General features: G+C 35.7%; 1 protein-coding gene across 2 annotated transcripts in view; it reads right to left on the bottom strand.

Annotated features, from left to right (window-relative positions):
• Positions 1-20562, bottom strand: part of Ube2k (ubiquitin conjugating enzyme E2 K) — a 54722-nt gene that overhangs the window by 10919 nt on the left and 23241 nt on the right. Inside the window, exons 2-4 of one of the 2 annotated variants that reach the window (XM_034508680.2) lie at positions 17373-17466; positions 11183-11241; positions 1553-1635 (exon numbers count right to left, since the gene is read on the bottom strand). In XM_034508680.2, coding sequence (XP_034364571.1) covers positions 1553-1635; positions 11183-11241; positions 17373-17466 — 236 coding nt within the window. The remainder of the gene's footprint in view (positions 1-1552; positions 1636-11182; positions 11242-17372; positions 17467-20562) is intronic. The other variant, XM_076938551.1, reaches the window with a different exon arrangement.

Here is a 20562-nt window from a genome sequence, read left to right as displayed (position 1 = left end):
CTCTGCTCTCTCCATGCTCTATGTGCTTACATATGCACAAATACAAACATGTAAAAATAAATAGTAATAAGTAAGGAGGATATTTGTAACTTTGCAGTTTGTAATTGGGAAAATATGAAATTAGAGTTCATCAACAAGCAAAGATGAAAAAGAAGATTCTGGAACTGATCTCTGCAGATCCTCATGTACAAAGACTCAGGAGACACAGGAAAAAAAAAAAAAAAAAAAAAACACGGTTATAAAAATAACAAGGAAACCTAGAATGAACACCCTGGAAGCAAACTGAAAATGGACCATTTCCAATTATACAAACGTGCACTGATGTGAATGAGGCATAAAGGTATAGAGGCTCAACTATTTCCCTGTGACGTCACATTCTTTTCTTTTTTCCCTTTCTAAGCAGAGTTTCTCTAAATAGTGAGGACTAGCTTCAAACTTTACAATCACCAAACCTCAGCCTCCCGAGCACTGGATTCATAAGTGTGAAATATCTTACTCAAATTCACTTTATAATTTTGGAGAGTTTTTCCATTAGTAAGATTACATACTAATTATGAATGCAAAGTTTACGTCTAAGCCTACACCATCAGATTAATTAGTGCTAAAGTATGCCAGCTTCATTCTAGAAACATTGCATGTCTCTCAGGCCAATGTGTACCTCATTAGCTTCATCTCAAAAATGAGAAAGCTAAGAAGCACAAACCTGCTTATAACCACGGAGCCTAACAAGTAGAAGGCTTGAAATGTGACCGCTATAAGAACAGGAAGTCTTAAATACTCAACAGCCACCAGGAGGGATGAATAGACTTCTAAGGGTAAGGCAGGAGAAGCTAGGTTCAAAACTAGCTTGGGCTCCACAGCAAAATCTTCTTGAAAATTAAAAAAAAAAAAAAAAAAAAAAAACTGTGTGTGAATGCACATGTGAGCATGTGTGTGTACAACAGTGAGCTAATTCACACATAAAGGTGCTCGAGGCTTCCCACTGCGACCTTGAGATCAATCCTGAGAACTACAGAGTGCAGTGTATAGACTCCTGCAGGTTGTAATGTGGCCTCCATATCTACTGTAGCATGCACATTCGCACGCGCACACACCAAAACCAAACTATGCAAATAAAATAAAGAACGAGGTAAGTGAAGTGAAGAAGTCTTACGTAACAGAAAATATTACTTGCAAAAGTACCTGTAACACCTGTAAGAACCTTAATCTATTCCATCAATACAACTTCGGAAAACTTTTGCCTATATTTGGTCTCAAAGATAACTGCTTCATTATTTTTTTTTTTTGTCCATTACAAATACCTTTCTAAGATAACAAAGAAGAAAGCTTAGTAAAATAAAATGAAATTTTTTAAATATAAAATTAGCATTTGATATTACTTTAAAATGTGTAACATGATCTCAATTATAATATACTTTTCATTGGACTTAAGGGTATTTATAAATTAGTGTCTAAAGTATAACATATGTTTTGGGAAAATTAACACTTAACATTTGTAGTCTGGATTCTCCTATGAGACAGAGAAGAGAGAGCAAATTCAGAGATCTCTTACCATTGATCTTTCAGGATATCCAAACAAATAGCCCCTGTGACGGAACTAATATTAGGGTGCCATATTTTAGTGATAAACCGGACCTAGAATATAAAGCACACTTGAGTTTTCAGGTAATAAGGAGGAACAAACAAAACAAAACAAAAAAAGGAAACAAACAAAAGGTAAAATATACCTTGAAGAAAATGGTATCTCAAGATAAATGACATGACATACTTTTATGACATTCCAAGAAGGCATATAGAAAAAGTCTTCAGTAGATCAAAAATTTTTTAAGGTACATTCTGCATCTAAACAAACTAACAAATTATCAGATATTTACTCTGTATCTAGTATTATGCTAGATATGAAAATTGAGAGACTATAAAATGCATTAAATTAAAGTAACATGTAAAACCAAATAGAAACATTAAATGATACCTACACAAGTATGAAGTAAAGTGCAAACCAGGCTTCAAAGAAAAACGGGTGCATGTGTACTAAAGGTTTATAATGGTCCTTAACTTTTCTATAAAAATTATTCTCAAACATTTCCAGATAATTCAACAAATATTTGAAGGCCTACTGCAAAGTGTCAAACACTACTGACAAACTTAAGTTTGAAGTTTAAAAGAACTAAACTCAAGGTGGGTGTAGTAACCCACATCTTTGATCCTCACAGTGGGATCCAGAAGCAGACAGATTTCTGTGAGAATTGGAGGCCAGCCTGGTTTACGCAGACAGCTCATACCAGCCAGTTCTACGAGAACAAAATAATATTTTCAATGTATTCAATGATACCTACCATCTGTGCATTGCTTATATATAGTCCCCTAAAGAATGCTCACTCCAGTTCTGACTAACTGTGATAGGCTTGGCTCGTTCATTCCAATGTAAGGTCACACTATTAGCACAGCTTTCGACCACAGCTTGGGGGACCATAAATCCTCTATCCTCCTCTCAGTATCCTGAGGCAAGTGTTTTTCTTTTCACCAGCAGCACTGCTTTTTCTTCCTCCCTGCACTAGCGATGTCATCCTTTAGCCCCCATCTCCTACCACGTCCTCCTAAGTTATCCCACAGTAACCTATCCTTCTCCCTGTATAATTTGGACTTCAGGACTACAACTTTTTTCTGCCCTGTCTGGTCTTTTATTAATAAAAGGTTCTGCCTCCACTCACCACTGGCTATGGCATCTCCAACACCTAATGTATCTCACACTTAAAAACACACTTATTATTATGGCAAATTTGTTATCACAGAGACAAACAAGAGCTCTTTCAAATACAGGCAGTTTCAAGTTAAGACATACAGAAACTATGCACAGTAACCATTTCTTTTTGTTTCTTTGTTTTCTCATTTGTTTTATTTTGTTTCCAGACTGGGTTTTCTGCTTAGCCCTAGCTGTCCTAGACCTCACTCTGTATAGCATGCTGGCCTCTAACTCAAAGATCCACCTCCCTCCCAAGTGCTGAAATCAAAGACATGTGCCACCACCACCTTAAAAAAAAAAAAAAAAAAAAAAAAAAAAAAAAAAAGTTCTAACTTATTTTTGTTTTTGTTTGTGTGTGTGTGTGCTCGTGCGCGCATTCACAGAGTCCCACAGGAGTTACAGGAACTGTAAGCTGCCTACATGAGTGCCAAGAACTGAACTCAGGTCCTCTAGCAAGAACAAGAGCTTTTAACTCATGAGCCATCTCTCCAGCCCTACAGCAACTATTTCTTTGTTAGATATATAAGCATAAAATCTGCAACTTAACAGCAATAACCCAAGTAAAACACAGCATTCTATGATTTTTACTTATTTACTCAAGTAAAACACAGCATTCTATAATTTTTACTTATTTACTTTACGATCAAGTCTAATTATGTATCCCTGAAATGCCTGGAATTCACTATGTAGATCAGGCTGGCCTCAGGCTTAAATTAGAGATTTGCTTGCCTGTGTCTCCCCAGTGCTAGGATTAAAAGTGTGCTCCATCACACCCAGCTACTTTGTATTCAGAAAGTGTTTCATCCTTTTCAACAAAAAATAATATAAAGTATTTTTATTTTGTTTTAAGATAATGACTGTAAACTCAGGAATCTCCTGACTCAGCCTCCTGGGTGGAGAGATTTTAAAGCTGCACTAACATGACTAACTTCTGTTAAAAAAAAAAAAAAGATTTTAAATGACTACTAAAGGTGTCAGAGAGTACAGTTTAGGCAAGTGATCTCAGAACATGGTGGAGGGAATACCAGTGGCAAGATTTCTAATCAATGAGCGAGCTATGCTGCAAAGCACTGTATCTTTTTTTTTTTAAGGGGGAAAGTCATTTATATATTATTTCCTGAAACAATACATGTACAGAACAGTCAATAGGACCAAGGAAATTGTTAAATTAATTCTTATACTGACATTCTAGTTTCCTGTGACAGAATTGAGATGATACAAAGACAATGTTCTTCAAGACACTCAATTATCATCTATCATCATCTATCATACAGCAGTGGTGACACACTGATGAGACACTGGTACACGCTAGCATTCTGTCCCTATGCTTTCCATGCCACTCTTCTAGGCCCAATTTCTCCTGTCTCTATAATTCCTAAACTAAGTTAAACAAAAATTTAAAACTTAAAAACAAAACAAAAAAGGTTGGCAGGGATGAAGTAAAAAAAAAATCCGAGCCAGGTGGATGACACACCCTAGAGGGTCAGCAATTGGTAGGTAGGAGCAGAAGTGTCATAAGCTAAGGGTCATCATCGGCTATGTCAAGTTCTAGGCCTGCCTAGAACTTACAGAACCTTAGACTTTAGAACCTTTAGAGAACCTTAGACTCTCTTTTTAAAAAGTGTCAGATATGACACATGCTTTACTCCCAGTCAGTAAAAATAAATAAATAAATAAATAAATAAATAAATAAAAACACACGCCAGATGTTCATGCTTTAATCCCAGTGCTTGGGAGGCAGAAACAGCTGGGTTGCTGAGAGTTCCAGGCAAGCATGGCTTACATGCCAAGCCAGATTACACAGTGAGAAATTGTGTCAAAACAAACAAGCAAGCAGACAAACAAAATAAGAGCTGCTGAGATGGCTCAGTAGTTACAAGATATGGCTGAGGCAGATCTGGTGGTAGCCACACCTTTAATCCCAATACTTGGGGGGCAGAGAAAGGCATGCCTCTAAAAAGTCAACATGGTCAACATAGTCAGACAAATGCCACTCTTGTTTGTTTGGTTTGGTTTGGGGTTTTGGGGGTTTCTTTTTTTTGGTCCCATTATACAGCTCTGGCTGCCCTGAACACAGGGATCCATCTGCTGTGGATCTGAAATGCTGGAAAATACAACAGCCCGTGAGACTCTTGAAAGTAAAAACAGACTTTGTGCTGTGAGGCCTGCAAGCATGTCCAAATCCCCACTCAATCTAAATGTTCTCTGATCTCCACATATACAGCACAGCATAAACAGACAATAATTGTAATTTTAGCGAACAGTAACATAACAATGCTTTTTGTAATTGCATCCTACTCTAAAGAAACACTTAAGTGATTTATAGTACTCTAGTACTACAATTCACTAATGAAGAATTCAAGTCTCCTTATTTTTACATAAAGAAAAGGCATTAGCACCACATGTGAAATTCGAAACTCAGTAGTTATAGGGAGTGTTCATTTGCTACACAAAAATCTTAATACTATATATACAGAGAAAAAAAAACTGTTACCAAAAATGAAAAAACACTTCTTAACATCTGTATTAGCAACCAGCATCAGCATTCTTATTTCTTCCTACAATGCAGTCTTCATTTCCCTCATAATTTTCACTCAGCAAATACTATGGCTTCTATTTCATGTCAGATGCAAGTTCACAATTCCACTGTTAAGTTTAATGAAAAATCTTAATATTACATTTACTCCAAAATGGAAAATACTTCACTCATATAAAAGAAAATATTTCGTTAAGTAAAACAAGCAGGTCCATTCATTAAAGATTAGTATTGGTATTTAATACTCAATTTCACAGCTGGAGAAAGGGCAAAGTAGTTGATATAACTGGTCACTCTCTCAGAGGACCTGGGTTCAATTCTGAACAACCAGATAGTTCTTTTTTTAACGAACTTTATTTAAAGAAAGTTACCAAAGGCTTGGATCTTTATTTACTTTTATTTTTATCTATCCAGATGTTTTGCATGCATGTATCTCTGTACACTGTTTATCACTAGTGTCCAGGAAGACTAAAAGAAGGCACTGGATCCTCTGAACTGGAACTGCAGATGTCTGTGAGCCACTCTGTGGGTGCTGGGACTGAGAGCCAGATTCTTTAGAAGCACTGACCTAGCTCCCCAGTCCCCTCACAACTATTTCTAACTCCAGTTCCGGGGGATATAAGACCCTCTTCTGACTTCCAAGGGCACACACATAAATGCAAATGTAACACCCATACACATAAAATGGTTTTAAAGTAATCACTACTTATTTCATATATTAAAATGAAATATGTTTTTGCCAGGTGGTGGTGGTGCATGCAATTAAACCCAGCACTCTAGAGACAAAAGCAGACGATCTCTGAGTTTGAACTCAGAAGGGCCAGAAGGGTGTTTATAGAGCTAGTTCCAGGACAACTAAGACTATACAAAGAAACCCTGTCTCAAAAAAAAACAAAAATCAAAACAAAACAACAACAACAAAAAGGTATGTCTTAACATCAGAGAAAGAAAAAAAATCTAAATTTCAATATGTAACAAAAGAAACCACTGAGATAGTTACTCTTCTTATTAATAGCTATCTATAGTACAACTGACTCTAGGAAGGGCACTGGTGATCTCAATTCCTTCTATTATTTTTTGATCCAAGGATTATTTTCTGCTCTTCTAGTCAATGATTTAGGATAGAATAATAATAAAATCCTATTTCTCCATTTTAAGATAAATCAAAGGAATCAGTGTCTTTTGAAACTTTTGCTACATAGTATAGGCCTCTGTTTACTCCTGCAGCCCTGTAAGGACATGCAAAGTCTCTCAGCCCTCAAAACTTATCTTTAAGGGGGGAAAAAAAAAAAAGGTGAGCTGATCAGGAAGCAGAGGCAGGTGAATCTCCAAGTTAAGGCCAGCCCCATCTTCAAAGTAAAAACTGATCCTCTGCAAAAACAAGTACTCTTAAACCACTGAGCCATGTTTCTAGCCACTTTATTTTCTATTTATTACATACTTAAATTAAATACATAAATTAAGCATGGTAAGCATTAATAACAAAATAGAACAGTTATAATAATGTATTATATGAAGTTATTTTTAAATTAGAAAAATTCTAAAAATTTCCATTTGACGCTCAATAATTTGTGATTGACCACAGGATATATTATATGTAGGCGTGCTCTTCTGTGATTAAAAGGCATAGCCATGCAATTCCTTTGTAACATTTACTGACCATACAGATAAAACATCTTGGTATAATTCATAGTATTAACGTGAACAACTGGATTCAATGATACCTTGCTTGCTTGGCATTTGTAAGATCCTAAGTTACATGTCAAAGATTGCCCAAAAATGGGGAAAGCAGCAAGCTTTCAAATACTTAGTATAGTTATGCAACCACATTCTTGTCTGATAGTAGCATTAGAAGTCAAACACAGAACCTTCCACATGCTTGGCAAGTGCTCAAACAGCTATACTGGCTAGTCTTGTACTGAGTTGCTCTTATTAACTGGGGATGCAAATAGCTATATCCCCAGCTAACCAGTATCTAATTCCTAAATTATTTTTATTGTATCAAGAAGAAACCCTGGGGAACAGCACAAGGCCCCTGTTCAACCTGAACATAACAGAAGTTAAAAAGGGAAATGAAAGCAAAGCGCTGAGGACATGAGCCAGTGGTAAAAAGCAACTGCTGCAAAAGCATGAAAACACACACACTCACACACAGGCACAGGCGGGGGGAATGATGTTCTTATTCCTTTACAAGATCACAGAAGGATGGTCAGTCCAATAGCCTAACATACAGATTACCAAATCCTTAGAATCTGGATACTAGTTAACCTCTTAACCTAATTTGTCTTACCTATTAGAGCTAATAGTTGTTATAGGAAATAGCAAAAAAAAAATTATTAGCACAAATTAATATTCATTATTATCATTATATTATCATTATATTATATTTATTATATCATTATATTATCAATATTATCATTATATTAATACTGAAAATGCAGTGTCTCTAACACTGATTTCTTCCTTTTTTGATTGGGAAAAAATAAAATAACTCTTATGAACCCCCAGAGGCTGAAGTAGAAGTAGTACTTGAGTCTAGAATTTCAACATCAGAACAGGTAACAGGGAAAGTCCTTCCCCAAAACAAAAACCCATAGTGCATACAGGCTCACACCTTTATTTCAAGCATTCAGGAGACAGAGGCAAGCAGACCTTTATAATTACCAGGTCAGTCAAGGCTACACAGTACAACACTGACTCTAAACAAAGAAACCCACAAGTAAGTTACTGTCTTCTCCTATGCTTACTGCCTCTGTCTGCTAACCTAGGCCTAGTTTTGGAAGCTTCTAGCCTCTATTCAAAATTACCAAGACCTAGAATGTTTTCAGCCTCTGAAACTTACCACTGAATAAGCTCACCCTTTCTTGTTTTGTTTTGTTTTATTTTGTTTTGTTTTTTTAATCTCTGGCTGGCTGATTTAACTCAGCTGTTCTGGCTCAAACTCCTCTCCAAGCTGACTGATTCAATCTGGCTTCTCCCTCAGCCTGACTTTTTGCTCTGCATGGGTTCAAGTTGTTCTGTCTTCACCTTTGTCTAGCTTGTTCTCTCTTAAACCTGTCTCTGCAAAACTCTCCCAGTAAAACTGTCTCCTCTCCTTTTCTCCTTTGCACTACTCTCTTAAGTAGCTTCCTGTTCCACTCTCTTCTCGTGAGAGTTGGGCATATCCTATTCTGTCGAATCTTTCTGATTTGTCACTTTGTCTGCCACTCAACTAGACATCACTTTCAAACATGATTGCTTCCTTCTACAAACTAACTTTATCTTCAATGTTTGGGAATAAAGGTGTGAACTAAGGGCATGTCAGTATTCCAGCCAGAGGAATGAAAGTGTGTGCTAAGTAAGACCAAGCCACACCACCACTACAAACAGGTTTTTCCAGTGAATACCAAAATCTCAGGGTTCAGTGTAATCAAATATACTGCAACACGCATAGACTGACCAGATGGGCAGAGGACAAACCAACTTATTACCAAACCAAGTCCTACAACTTGAGTTTGATCCCAGGGACCTGAGTTGTAGAAATAGAAACAGTTTGTCCTTTAACAGACAATAATGTGTGTATCCTGGACAACTTGCATTTATAGTGTTTTTATATACACAGTAAATAAACAAAAAAGAGTTCTTTTAACCGCCACTCACATGAATAGAAAAGCAAGGTGCAGCAGTATGTACATACAATGAAACAATGTACATACACATAGAAAAGAAAGCAAATTCTGACATGTTACAACATGGATGAACAGAGGCAACAAAATGCTATGGTCAGACACCAAGGGGCAAATACTATGTATGGTTTGACATTTGCCTTATATAAGGTACCCAGAAGAGCCAAATTCATAGACACTGAAAAGATAGAAATAGTTCTGCTTTGCTTTTTTAGGGGTGGAGGTGAGGGATTGTTGTTTTTTTTAGACAAGATCTCCTCTATTAATGTAATTCTAGTTGTCCTAGACCTGGTTGGCCTGGAAGTCAGAGGTACGTGCCTCTGCCTCCCCTGGGTTGAGGCTGATATGTGCCAGCGTGCCCAGCTAAATGGTGGTATCTCAAAAGCTGAAAGTAATTACAGATTTACTGTTTAATGAGCATATATTTCATTTAGGAAGATGGAAAATTCTGGAACAGATGTTATGGCTACACAAAATGTCAATCACAGACCAAATGCACACATGTGTACACCATACACACACACACACCTACCTTTAAGAACAAAAAATATAGGAAAGGTATACTAATGTTTATCTTTAAACCAAGCATTTGGGAGAGAGAGAGAGATATGGATCTTCTGAGATTTGAAGCCACTTGATATACTTAGGAATTTCTAAACAAGTCACATCTTGGTCTACATAGGAAGATCCTGGATGGATGAATGGATGGATGGATGGATGGATGGACGGACGGACAGACGGATAGGGAGAAAGAGAGAGAGAACTAAAAAATCTATTAATTTTTTTATGTGAAAGCTGAAAAAAGGTATAGTTGTCAGGCACAGATTACATACTCAAAAGAAAATTGGAACTTCAAATAATAGACAAAAATTCATGTAAAAACAACAGAAAATATACAAGCATCTGTCTACAAACAGCAAATAATGTTGGCTAGAAATGAGACCCATGTATGGATGAACGGGATAAAAAAGACTAAGATAGACAAGAAAACCAAGATCCATCTGCAAGAAGCTGTGAGTGCCGGGATAGAGAGATGTGACACTATTAGCAAAGAAAGATGACCAGCATTTTCATTAAGAACACTTAACAGCATAAGGAGTGAGTCGAAGTGACAAAGATGAACAGCTAATCACATGACAGGCAAAGCAAGGAAGTAATCAGATTGAATGACTAAACAATGCTTATAGATGTAAAGGTATAAAGAAACTGATTCAGTCAGAATTTAAGTTTAAGCTATGTTTTCTTGTTACATACAATCCTAGAATCACGCACTTGGGAGGCAGAGGCAGGCGGATTTCTGAGTTCGAGGCCAGCCTGGTCTACAGAGTTCCAGGACAGGCAGGACTACACAGAGAAACCCTGTCTCAAAAAACCAAAAAGAGAGAGAAAACAAAACCAAAAAAAAAAAAAAAAAAAAAAAAAATCCTAGAATCACATCATTCTTTCTCAATATTTATCACAGTTGAAATAGTGGCTTTTTCCTTCTACATTGTGAGCTTCATAAGAGTTAAATGTAAAGAGGCTGGAGAGATGGCTTAGTAGTTAAGAACACTGGCTGCTCATCCATACGGCAGCTCACAAACATCAGTAATAGGATATAACCCCTTCCTCTGTTGTTCAAAGACAGAATACTCACATATAAATTAAAAAAAATTTTTTTTAAAAGCAGAGTGTAAGTCTTACTATTTCTCAGCACACTGTACTAAATTTCTTTTTTGTTTTTATCATATTTTTTTTCTTTTTTTCCCTTTTTCATTCTGGTAGTAATACAAATAAATCCTGGGGCCTGGCACATAAAAGAAAAGTAGTCTACCAACGAGCTAGCTAATTCCTGGCCTTCAAATAATTTCTAAATAAATATAAATACATACACAGACACACAGACACACACTACAGTATTTATTTAAAACAAGAACCTCTCTCTAAATCTGGTTATACAGCTAATTTTCTGCAGCTAATTATTTGGGCCATTATGAAATACAAATTGTACTCTAATATATAGCCATTAATGGTTTCCTTTAGTAAATGTGCTTTTCATTCTAACTTCAGAAGCAAATCTTTGAACAGTGTCTGAAATTTTGTCCATTAAATTTATTCACATCTAACTCAGAAAGTTGTAACTTTAATAAGTACTAAAGCACATTAATATTCATATATTATATTCATATTTATATATTGGGTGAGTTAAGAAATATAAAACATTTAAAAATTCCATGCACAAAAATAGGTTTACAATACCTTAGGGGGATTAAATGGATATGTTTCTGGTATTTTTATCTCTAGTTGATATCTTCCACCTAAAAAAAAGGGGGGGATGGAGAACAAATTTAAGAATGCTAAAGTATCAAGTATCTAAAATCAAACACACTAAAAAACTGTTTCAAAATATGTATTATTTTGCATTGAGTACTGAGAAAATTGAAATCCCAAAATAAAGTCATGATGTTTTGTAAGAAAATTTAAAGCATAGCAAAACTTCCATTGTATATACTAGTTTAATAGTAACAGAGCTAAAGACACACAAATACATTAACTCTATAGACAACTCAATGTTAAATATTTCATTATTAATTAGTAGTATAAGGCTCAATGGTCTTGTTTTCTCTAGTTCACATGGTAAGAGATGCAGAGGGTTAAAAGAACAGGCAGAGAATTACAGCACAGATAGTACAAAGATATGTCAGTAACACGAGGAAAACTCTTAGCTGGTCCTCTTCCAAATTCTCCTCCTTCCCACTTATCCCCAAAGCAAGGTGCTGTGTCACACACCTGTAACCCCAGCACTTGGACAGCATAGACAGGGGAGAACCAGGAACCCAAGGCCCGCCTTAGCGTCATACCAAGTTCAAAACTGGCTTTAGGCTACATGAGACTGTTTCAAAATGAAAAGAATCAACTTGTATTTCTAAATCAGATGTCAATACTTCATTTAAAATTTCAAAATAAAGTCAAAGAACAAAATAAGAAACAGGGCAAAACACACAACACTATCTTCCAAGACTTTACAATGTACTAGCTAGCAAGAATTTATATAAGCAGAAGGTAATATTCTGTTTGATTCTGAAACTATGTTGTAAATATTATCTGGGGTCCTTTCACATCTACCGTTCTCCACTCTTTTGCGGTCCTTTCAAATCTATCTTTCTTTATCCACTGTTTCAAAACGTATGCATTTGAATCTCAGAAAATAATAAAAGAACCAGAAACTAAACAGGCATTTGGGAAGGGAGAGAATGTTAGGGTCTCACAGTGAAGTATTCAAAGTAGACTGTAACGCCATGTTCCTAATCTCTGAAGGAGAAAATCTTGCAATAGCACATCCCTACAAAGCTAGTCCTAGAGATCTGCTGATTGAAAACCCTGCTGAGTGAGAGGGATCAAGGCCAGCCAGTCTCAAACACATCTCTCCACTTTCCATTCCCAAATTATACCTTTAATAAACCTCCCAGTTCTAGATTTAACATGAAAGGCTGACTAGTAAGAGAGACGAAATAAAATTGTGCTACTGAAATACACATAAAACTAAGGGAATAAACTAAATGAAAAAAAAAAAAAAAAAACAAACAAACACCTGTCACATTATTGAATGAGTTACTTAAGCCTGAGGTTTTATTAAGATATCATTCCTTCACATTCATGTGCAAAGAGACAGAGTAAGAAATGTGCTAGTGGCATTATTATCATCAATTAGCCCTTAAAAATCTAAGTAGTTAACCACTGTCAGTGTATCGGGGGTCCTTCCAAATTTACTGTACCCAACTGTTAAAAAGGTATATATTTGGATCTCAAAAAAATAAATAATAGAACATTTCACCTAGGTTCTTCAAGCAAAAACTACCTCCCCTCCCTTACACACCCCAAAGCCTCACTATCTAGCCCAGGGTGGCCTTAAAACCGCAAGCCCCTGCCTCAACTTTCTAAGTGCTTGGGATTACAGTAATGCAATATCATACTCATCCTTCAACAGCTTTCTGATTACAATTATTTTTGTCTCACAATTCTTTTTTGGTAAAGTTCCCACTATCAAATGATATATGAACTGAACAAGATGTCTGAATCATATGGCAATACTCAAGTGTAAAAGAAAAGCAGAACAGAAGAGAGACAGATAAGTGTACTTAAGAGGAGTCTGTAAATATGGAGATGACCATTTATATTAAGAATTATGGGGTTGGTGAGATGGCTCTGCAGTCAAGAGGCTGCTCTTCCCAAGGTCATGAGTTCAATTCCCAGCAACCACATGGTGGCTCACAACCATCTATAGGGGAATATGATGCCCTCTTCAGGCAGATGTATATTCAGCAGAGCACTCGTACATTAAATAAAGTTTTAAAAAAAAAAAACAAAAAACCACAAAACCCTTTTCAAAAAAAAGAATTATGAATAGCAACTCCAAATACAGGTATTTTGTTTAAATAATATGTGGACTCATCTTTTTTAGTTTTCAGTAGTAAAAATGTAGATTTACTAAAAGAGAGAGTAAAACCATAGACTATCCTCCACACATGGAAGTGACCCAGCACACACATGGGCAAGCCTATACAGGCCGTTCTTTTCCTATAAGATTCTTTTCATGTTTCTGACCAAACTTTACAGTGGCATCTTTATTATCTGTCACAAAGCTTTTCCTTCTTAAATGCTTAAAAAAAAAAATTAGGAGCAATTTGAGAATCCAAAGATATTAAACACTGTTAGATTGTAGAGACCTCAAAATCTGATTTCTACTCCATGTCACATTGGTTTGTTAATTCTCAACAACTTTCAAAAAAAAAAAAAAATCACTGTAGGATCAGTCATGACATAAAATAATTTTTCAATGCATTGGCAATGACTATGAGTGATTTCATCTTGCAAACCTAACAGAACACTGATGCAGCTGTCACTGGGCAATGTCATCTCAAGGGCCCACAGCCAAGTAAGTGGCCCTCATCAGTGAATAGCTAAGAAACTTTTATAAGCATTATATACAACAACCTTCAATATAAAATATTTACCTTTTCAAGAATACATTTTTAAATTCTATTCATATTTTCTGTTGCTTTGTTTTAGATCAGGTCTTGCTGTTACCTAGGATAGCCTTGAACCATTAGACTCATGCAATCCTTCCATCTGATTCTCCTAAATAGCTAACTTACAAATGTGCCACTACACACAATTTTAAGAACAGCCACCAGTTACCAAACACTGACTTTATCTTGTTGGGGTGGTAGGGTATTTCAAACAAACCCTCGGTAGCTTAGCCATATCTGAGACTCATATATCCTATGATGGCCCTAAATCTGAGGAAGCAATCCTCAGCTTCCCAAATGCTAGGGTTACAAGCAAGAGCCACTATGTCCAGAGAAACAACTGTCAACTTTAACTTCCTCCAATGAGAATAAAAGTAGACAAGAATTACCATACTACCCATTTGATTTTGACAAATTTGAAAAAACTTTTAGACAAAAAGCACTAAATTAGTTCTTTATCACTGTGTTATTTAGAAAAAAGAAGTTGAGAAAATTCCATTTTCCATGTTACACTCCTTGAAAATCTAGTCATTTTTAATACAACATAAAATTGCTTTTAAATGATAATACAGATGAATATATTACAGGTAAACTTTTTCTTTAGCTTTAAATTTAGGCCAAAAACAGAAGCAGGGTAGTGAGATATGGCTCAGTGTTAGAACTTGCCCAGCAAGCTCATATCCCTGCTCTATAGCCAACAGGCCTAGCTCATCTCCAAATAAGCAGCAAGAAACAAAAGATAAATAAATAAATGGGCATCATCATCAAGAGCAAACCCAGCAAGCCTTCTTCATCTGTGTTCATATCAGGAAGCATTAGCAAGTTTATGACATAAATGGTACTTTTTTTCAGTATTGCTTTAACAGTTTTATGATTAAAAACAAGTTTTAAAAACTAATAGTCTTATTTTTAAAAGTTGAATAAGCACTTAAATAACTTGTTTCTAGCAAAAATTAAGTGTTTTATCTTGATTAAGAAAAATCATTATTATCCAATGTTTAGAAATTCATAAACCATTGCTAAGAAGGTAACAAACATTCTAGCCACTGAGCTTAGGAGGGTCCCTGTGTATTGTAAGTTTGCTGGAAGAGCTCTAGAATAAATAATAATACTGTTTCTTGCATTTAAAAAATGTCTAAACAAGGGGGCTGGAGAGTGGTTAAGAGCACTTGACTGCTCTTCCAGAGGCCTGAGTTCAATTCCCAGCAACCACATAGTGGCTTACAACCATTTGCAATGAGATCTGGTGCTCTCTTCTGGTGTGTCTGAAGAGAACTAAAATGTACTCATACACATAGAATAAAAAGATTTATTTAAAAAGAAAGAAAGAAAAAAAGAAAGCAATGTGTGTGTCGGGGAAACAAGAGGTTTGTTTTGTCTTCCAGCTTACAGTTCCTGTCCTTCCCCCCCCCCCCCCCAAAAAAAAAAAGCACAATACCTGCCATTAAAGAAGCTAGGAGATCAAAACACTATTTGCTACTAACACAGTTGATTTTTATAAGATAATGAAGACCTTCTCCACTCAAAGATGTCAAAAGAACTAAATGAGCCAGGTGTGGTGGCACATGCCTTTATCCCAGCACCTGAACAGGCAGTCACCTCTGTCTGAACTCAAGGACAGCCTGGTCTACCTAGTGAGTTCTGGGCCAGCCAGGGCTACCCAGTGAGATTCTGACTATTAAAAAGACAAAACCAGGACTGGAGAGATGGCTCACAGGTTAAGAGCACAGTCTGCTCTTCCAGAGGTCCTCAGTTCAATTCTCAGTAACCACATGGTGACTCACAACCATCTGTGATGAGATCTGGTGCCCTCTTCTGGTGTGCAGGCATACATGCAACAGAACACTATACATAATAAATAAATCTTTAAAAAAATAACTACATAAGAACATGTACAAAAAGCCAGAAATACTAGTAGGTATGAAATACTTAGCAATATAAATTGGTGTCCTGGGGATAGGGGTTGTGCCTGTGAGCCCACCAAATGGAAAATGAAGCAGGAGGAGCAGGAGCTCAGAACAAATTTTAGACACAGCAGTCAGACAGCATAGGGCACAGAAGAACCTGTCTCAAATTTTCTGAGGAGGGAAGAGAGTAGAAGGAAACAGAGCAATGGAAGCCAGGTAAAAGTGCCTCCCATGTGTAACACAACACTAAAAATTAAAGCAGAGGGATTGCTGAAAGTCTGGGGCCAGCTCAAGCTACAAAGAAAAACCCTATTACAAAAAAAAACAACAAAAAAGAATTTTTGATGATAATCCAATGATATTCTAGGATCTTTTAAAGTTTTGAATGAAAACAAAAATTGTCAAGAATATTTCTGAACTTCACTATACATTAGAGAGAGCACTCTACTTAAAGTAGCCATAAGCACCATTTCCAACACTTCATGAATCCTGATTCAATCAAAAGCAGAAAGTTATTAAAAGCACGGGCTTTGAAGTCAAAGGTAAGCCAAACCCCAGCTGTTCAACTTTAGAGGTGTGACCTTAGACAAATGACTTAAATTCTCTAAGTTCAAATGTGTCCATTAAACAGGATTATACTTACCTTGTAAGATTAGGTGAAAACTAAATGAGAAAATACATGCTGTGCTTTTACAAGGAAGTGCTACTACATATGGTCGTACGCTTTCTATTAAACCATATTAATAGTCAGTGTTACACATAAAAGCCATGGTTGCCCTTCATGACCCAAATCCACAATAATATTCCTTAATCAAGATTTGTCTAAGAAATGCAAATACTACAGTTTCTTCTTTTATCATACAATTAATTCCAGGTTCTAAAGTAAAGAGCTAAAATCATATTATAAATATGGAAAATCAGCACAGCTATTTTTATATGTTTTAAGATAATCACTCAATTTTCAAATACAGATAATTGAGAATGTGGGCAACAACCTATACAAATATGTGACTAAATGAAATATAAAATAATAGAAAGGGGGAGCTTTAAAAGCAAAACCAACATACTATTAATCAAAATGCTAAGACAAGGTTTGTTATTAATCATATCAAGGGTATCTGAGTGTATCTCCGTTCAAGGATTAACATTCTATATTTAATTGTTATGCTATGAAATATATGGTTATTTTAAACAACAGAATTGGGAACAAGATAAAGGAAAGAAGCTTTATGGCATAGTAGAATAAGACATATGGAATGTTAAATTCTAGCCTACAAAACCTGTAACTTGGCTGTGGTAAATGTATTTGGGAAATATTTTTCAAGCAGCTAAAACACAATAAGAAAAATCAGTCAAGTGTCGAAAGTTATCATTGTAAAAACTGCAATATACCCTAAACCAATAAAATTACCTTCCATGAGTTTTATAGATAGATGCTCAGGATTACTCTGACTCAGTGTCTCAGACAAGTTCTAATAAGCACAATATTTTGATACAGAAAAAAGTACTTGCCTTCATACGGTGTGTCTGGAGGTCCTGCTATTTCTCCTCTTAATTCTGTAAAATTCTCATCTACAAGATCTACTTTAATTTGATTTTTGCTCGTCTTAAAAATAAACAGAAAATAAATGTTAGTTATGCCAGCAAGAAAACCTATTTTAAAATATTACCTATTAAAAAATTAAAAACCCATTTTTCATGTTTGATTATCTACTTTAATAAAACAAGTCTGTTTTTCTAAGGCCTAAAGTTTTATATAAATTTTAATGTCAATATTTATAATAAAATAGTACCAATTTGAATAAGAGCGCAATTGCTTATTGACCTTAGAAGAATTTTATTAGAGACAAATTATTTCTGTTGGTCAATTCAATGCATGCATGTTGACTGCTAAGATGGTATCTCTACACTGTCTCTGCCCAGTCACCAAAATATTTGTTAGTAAAAGCCATTTAGGCCACAAACTCCCATTTGAGTTAATCATAACAACTCTAGATATTTGGTTAACTGTCCCACCCACAGCAATGATAAATACTCTATGCATAGCATTCCTTTCCACAGTAAAATCCTTACTAGAATCTTCTGATGCCCTCTATTTATTTTTCAGATTTATTTACTTAAGTGACAACTACCTTCTGACTAAAACAAACCTAATTTAAATTTATCTGTATCTACTTATTTTGCACTTATGCTTCTCAAAGCATTTATCATAACCTTGAGAAAGGCGGACTCAAGAGTCATGGTGACCTTGAAGAATTCAGAAAACCACCCGGTGTGATTCACATTACCACTCTCTTCTAAGGGATCTAGCTGTCTGCAGATGAGCTCTCCCCATTTACCAGCGGTGCCTTTCTGGTTATCTTATTGGTCTACATACTGAGCACTCTGAACACTGCTAATTTACAGGTTTTCTCAACTTAAAACTAAACCCCTAAAGTTCACATTTTTTAATTTGAATTTATTATTTTTATGTAAGTAACATAGAAAGAAAGGTTCACAAAGATTTAAATTGCTGGCTTTTAGGAGCACCTTCTGAATGGACAGAGCAGCAATGATGACTATTGTTTAAGGTCTTTAGCATCTTCTTTTCACCTCTAATAAAAACAGCCAGTTTTTCCTTTTTGTATATTTTTAGTCTAGAAACAGTATGTAACTCAAAATCCAAGTTTTTTTTAAGTTTTCATCATTCATGATATTTTAATAAAAGCACAAGATAAAGAGACATGACTTTTAGAATTTCTAAAAACATTCCATCCAGTTGGTACTGGTTTAATAACCTTTTTTCTATCTGAGATGGCAGCATCTCATTTTTTTTCGAAACATTCAAGTGATGATTATTAATTTTAAATTGCACAAGAAGCTTCCTGTATCCTAGGAAGTGAGCACTCTTTGTATTTGTGGTGGAGGAAGAAATGTGTATTTTAGTAAAAGTAAAAATATATTGTCCATTGTGTACAAGAAAATTGTTAAGAAAATTAGAAGCAAAAATTAGAGGTAAAGCTGAGTTTTACCAACCAATTCAAGCAGCCACAAGTATCAACTTCATACCTCACTTCTCCCACTAAAATGTCTAAGCAAAATAGTATTTTCTAAATTATCAGCTCTTTCAAAGATTACTACATAGCATCCTACAATCCATTCTCTCCGGTCTAAAATGAAGTAAATAATGCTAAAATGCTTTTAGGATTTTAGCTAAATGCTAAAGGATCTAATTAGAGTTGTTTTTGAAGGGGAAAGAAAAGATAATAAGTTAGAAAACTGCTTTCTTGCAACTGCCCCAGTTATCTGATTAGTAAAACGCTAAGTAGTTATCAATTTTTATACCTGTCCTTATATTTGTCCATATCTCTCCCAAATAATAATTCAGAGGTAAAAATATGAATTGTTTCACTCTAGAGAAAAAATACTAGTAATATATGAAGGATTTACTAAATCTGCTCAAGAAGACACCATCACCATGATGAACCCCATTATAAAGAAGCATTTTACATTCTAGAGTAGGGTGTTTATCTGCAGATAACTAAAGCTAAAAAGAAGATGAAAAGTTAAAATGAGAATTTTTCACAAGTCAATTTTTTTCTATTAAGTTAATTTTTAAATCAGGTTAATAATTAATTTTTTATATCTTGCATCCAATTACTTCTTAATCCAAACCTCCCACTACCCACACAGGTTGACTTAAAATGTGAGTATGTCACTCAGAACATCTGGAAATATCATGGACAATAGCAAGAGGACACACTACGAGACTACTAGAAAGCATGGACCCTGGAGTCAGATCTATGAAAGACGTCATCAGCACTTTTCACGATAAACGGGTCTCCTAAGCACACACTGCATCATTACCTTTGCTTAATAACAAATACCTACAAATCTTTGACTAGAAAGTATGATTTTATAATTCACTTCACAGTTTTAAAAATGGAAACATTGATTTCTAAAAAACAAAACAATGTGTTACCCATAAAGAGTCACAAGCAGAGCTGTAGCTTCCGCACAAAACTTTCAGTGTGTTATTTTGGCACCATATCTTTAGTGAGAACAACTGCAAAGCTGTTTTTCTATAACTTTCTTCTAACACAGTTCAGCTCAAGGCAGGAAGGACTTTGAGTAGTATTGGCCTTTCTGACATTCCTTTGGATCTACAAAGCATTACTAATGCCCAAACACAAATGATGGCCAGACATGGTGGTGCATACCTTTAAGTCCAGCACTCAGGAGGCAGAGGCAGGCACTCTGAGTTTGAAGCTACATAACAAGTCCCAGAACAGCCAGAGAGGCACTTTCTAAAAAGGCAAGGGGGGGAGGGTGCACAGAGGAATAAAAGATACAGCTCCTAGTAAGTAATGTAACTATTAAAATAGAACAAAACAGCATAAAACACTGAAGATTATGTGGGTGAAGCAAAATAAATGAACGTATTGCTAATAAGAAAGTGCAGAATTCTCAGCCCAGCACTTAGCTCACTAAGTAAGAGTGTCTAGAATGCATGAAGTCCTGGCTGAGTATGATTCCAAAACTAGGGAGGTGGAAGGAGGAGATCAGAGACTGAAGATCATCCTCAACTACATAGCAAATCTGAGGCCAGCCTAGACTACATAGACAGTGTCTCAAAAGAAGAAAGGGGGTGGGGGGAGAAGGAGGCCAGCCACATGGTCCAATAGATAAAATAAGTTGTCACCAAATGTGGCAATTTCTAGAA

This window comes from Arvicanthis niloticus, chromosome 7 (assembly GCF_011762505.2).
Source record: "Arvicanthis niloticus isolate mArvNil1 chromosome 7, mArvNil1.pat.X, whole genome shotgun sequence".
In the NCBI taxonomy this organism is placed as follows: domain Eukaryota; kingdom Metazoa; phylum Chordata; class Mammalia; order Rodentia; family Muridae; genus Arvicanthis; species Arvicanthis niloticus.
The sequence above is the reverse complement of the archived record's forward strand: the minus strand, read 5'-3'. Positions and strand labels throughout refer to the sequence as shown.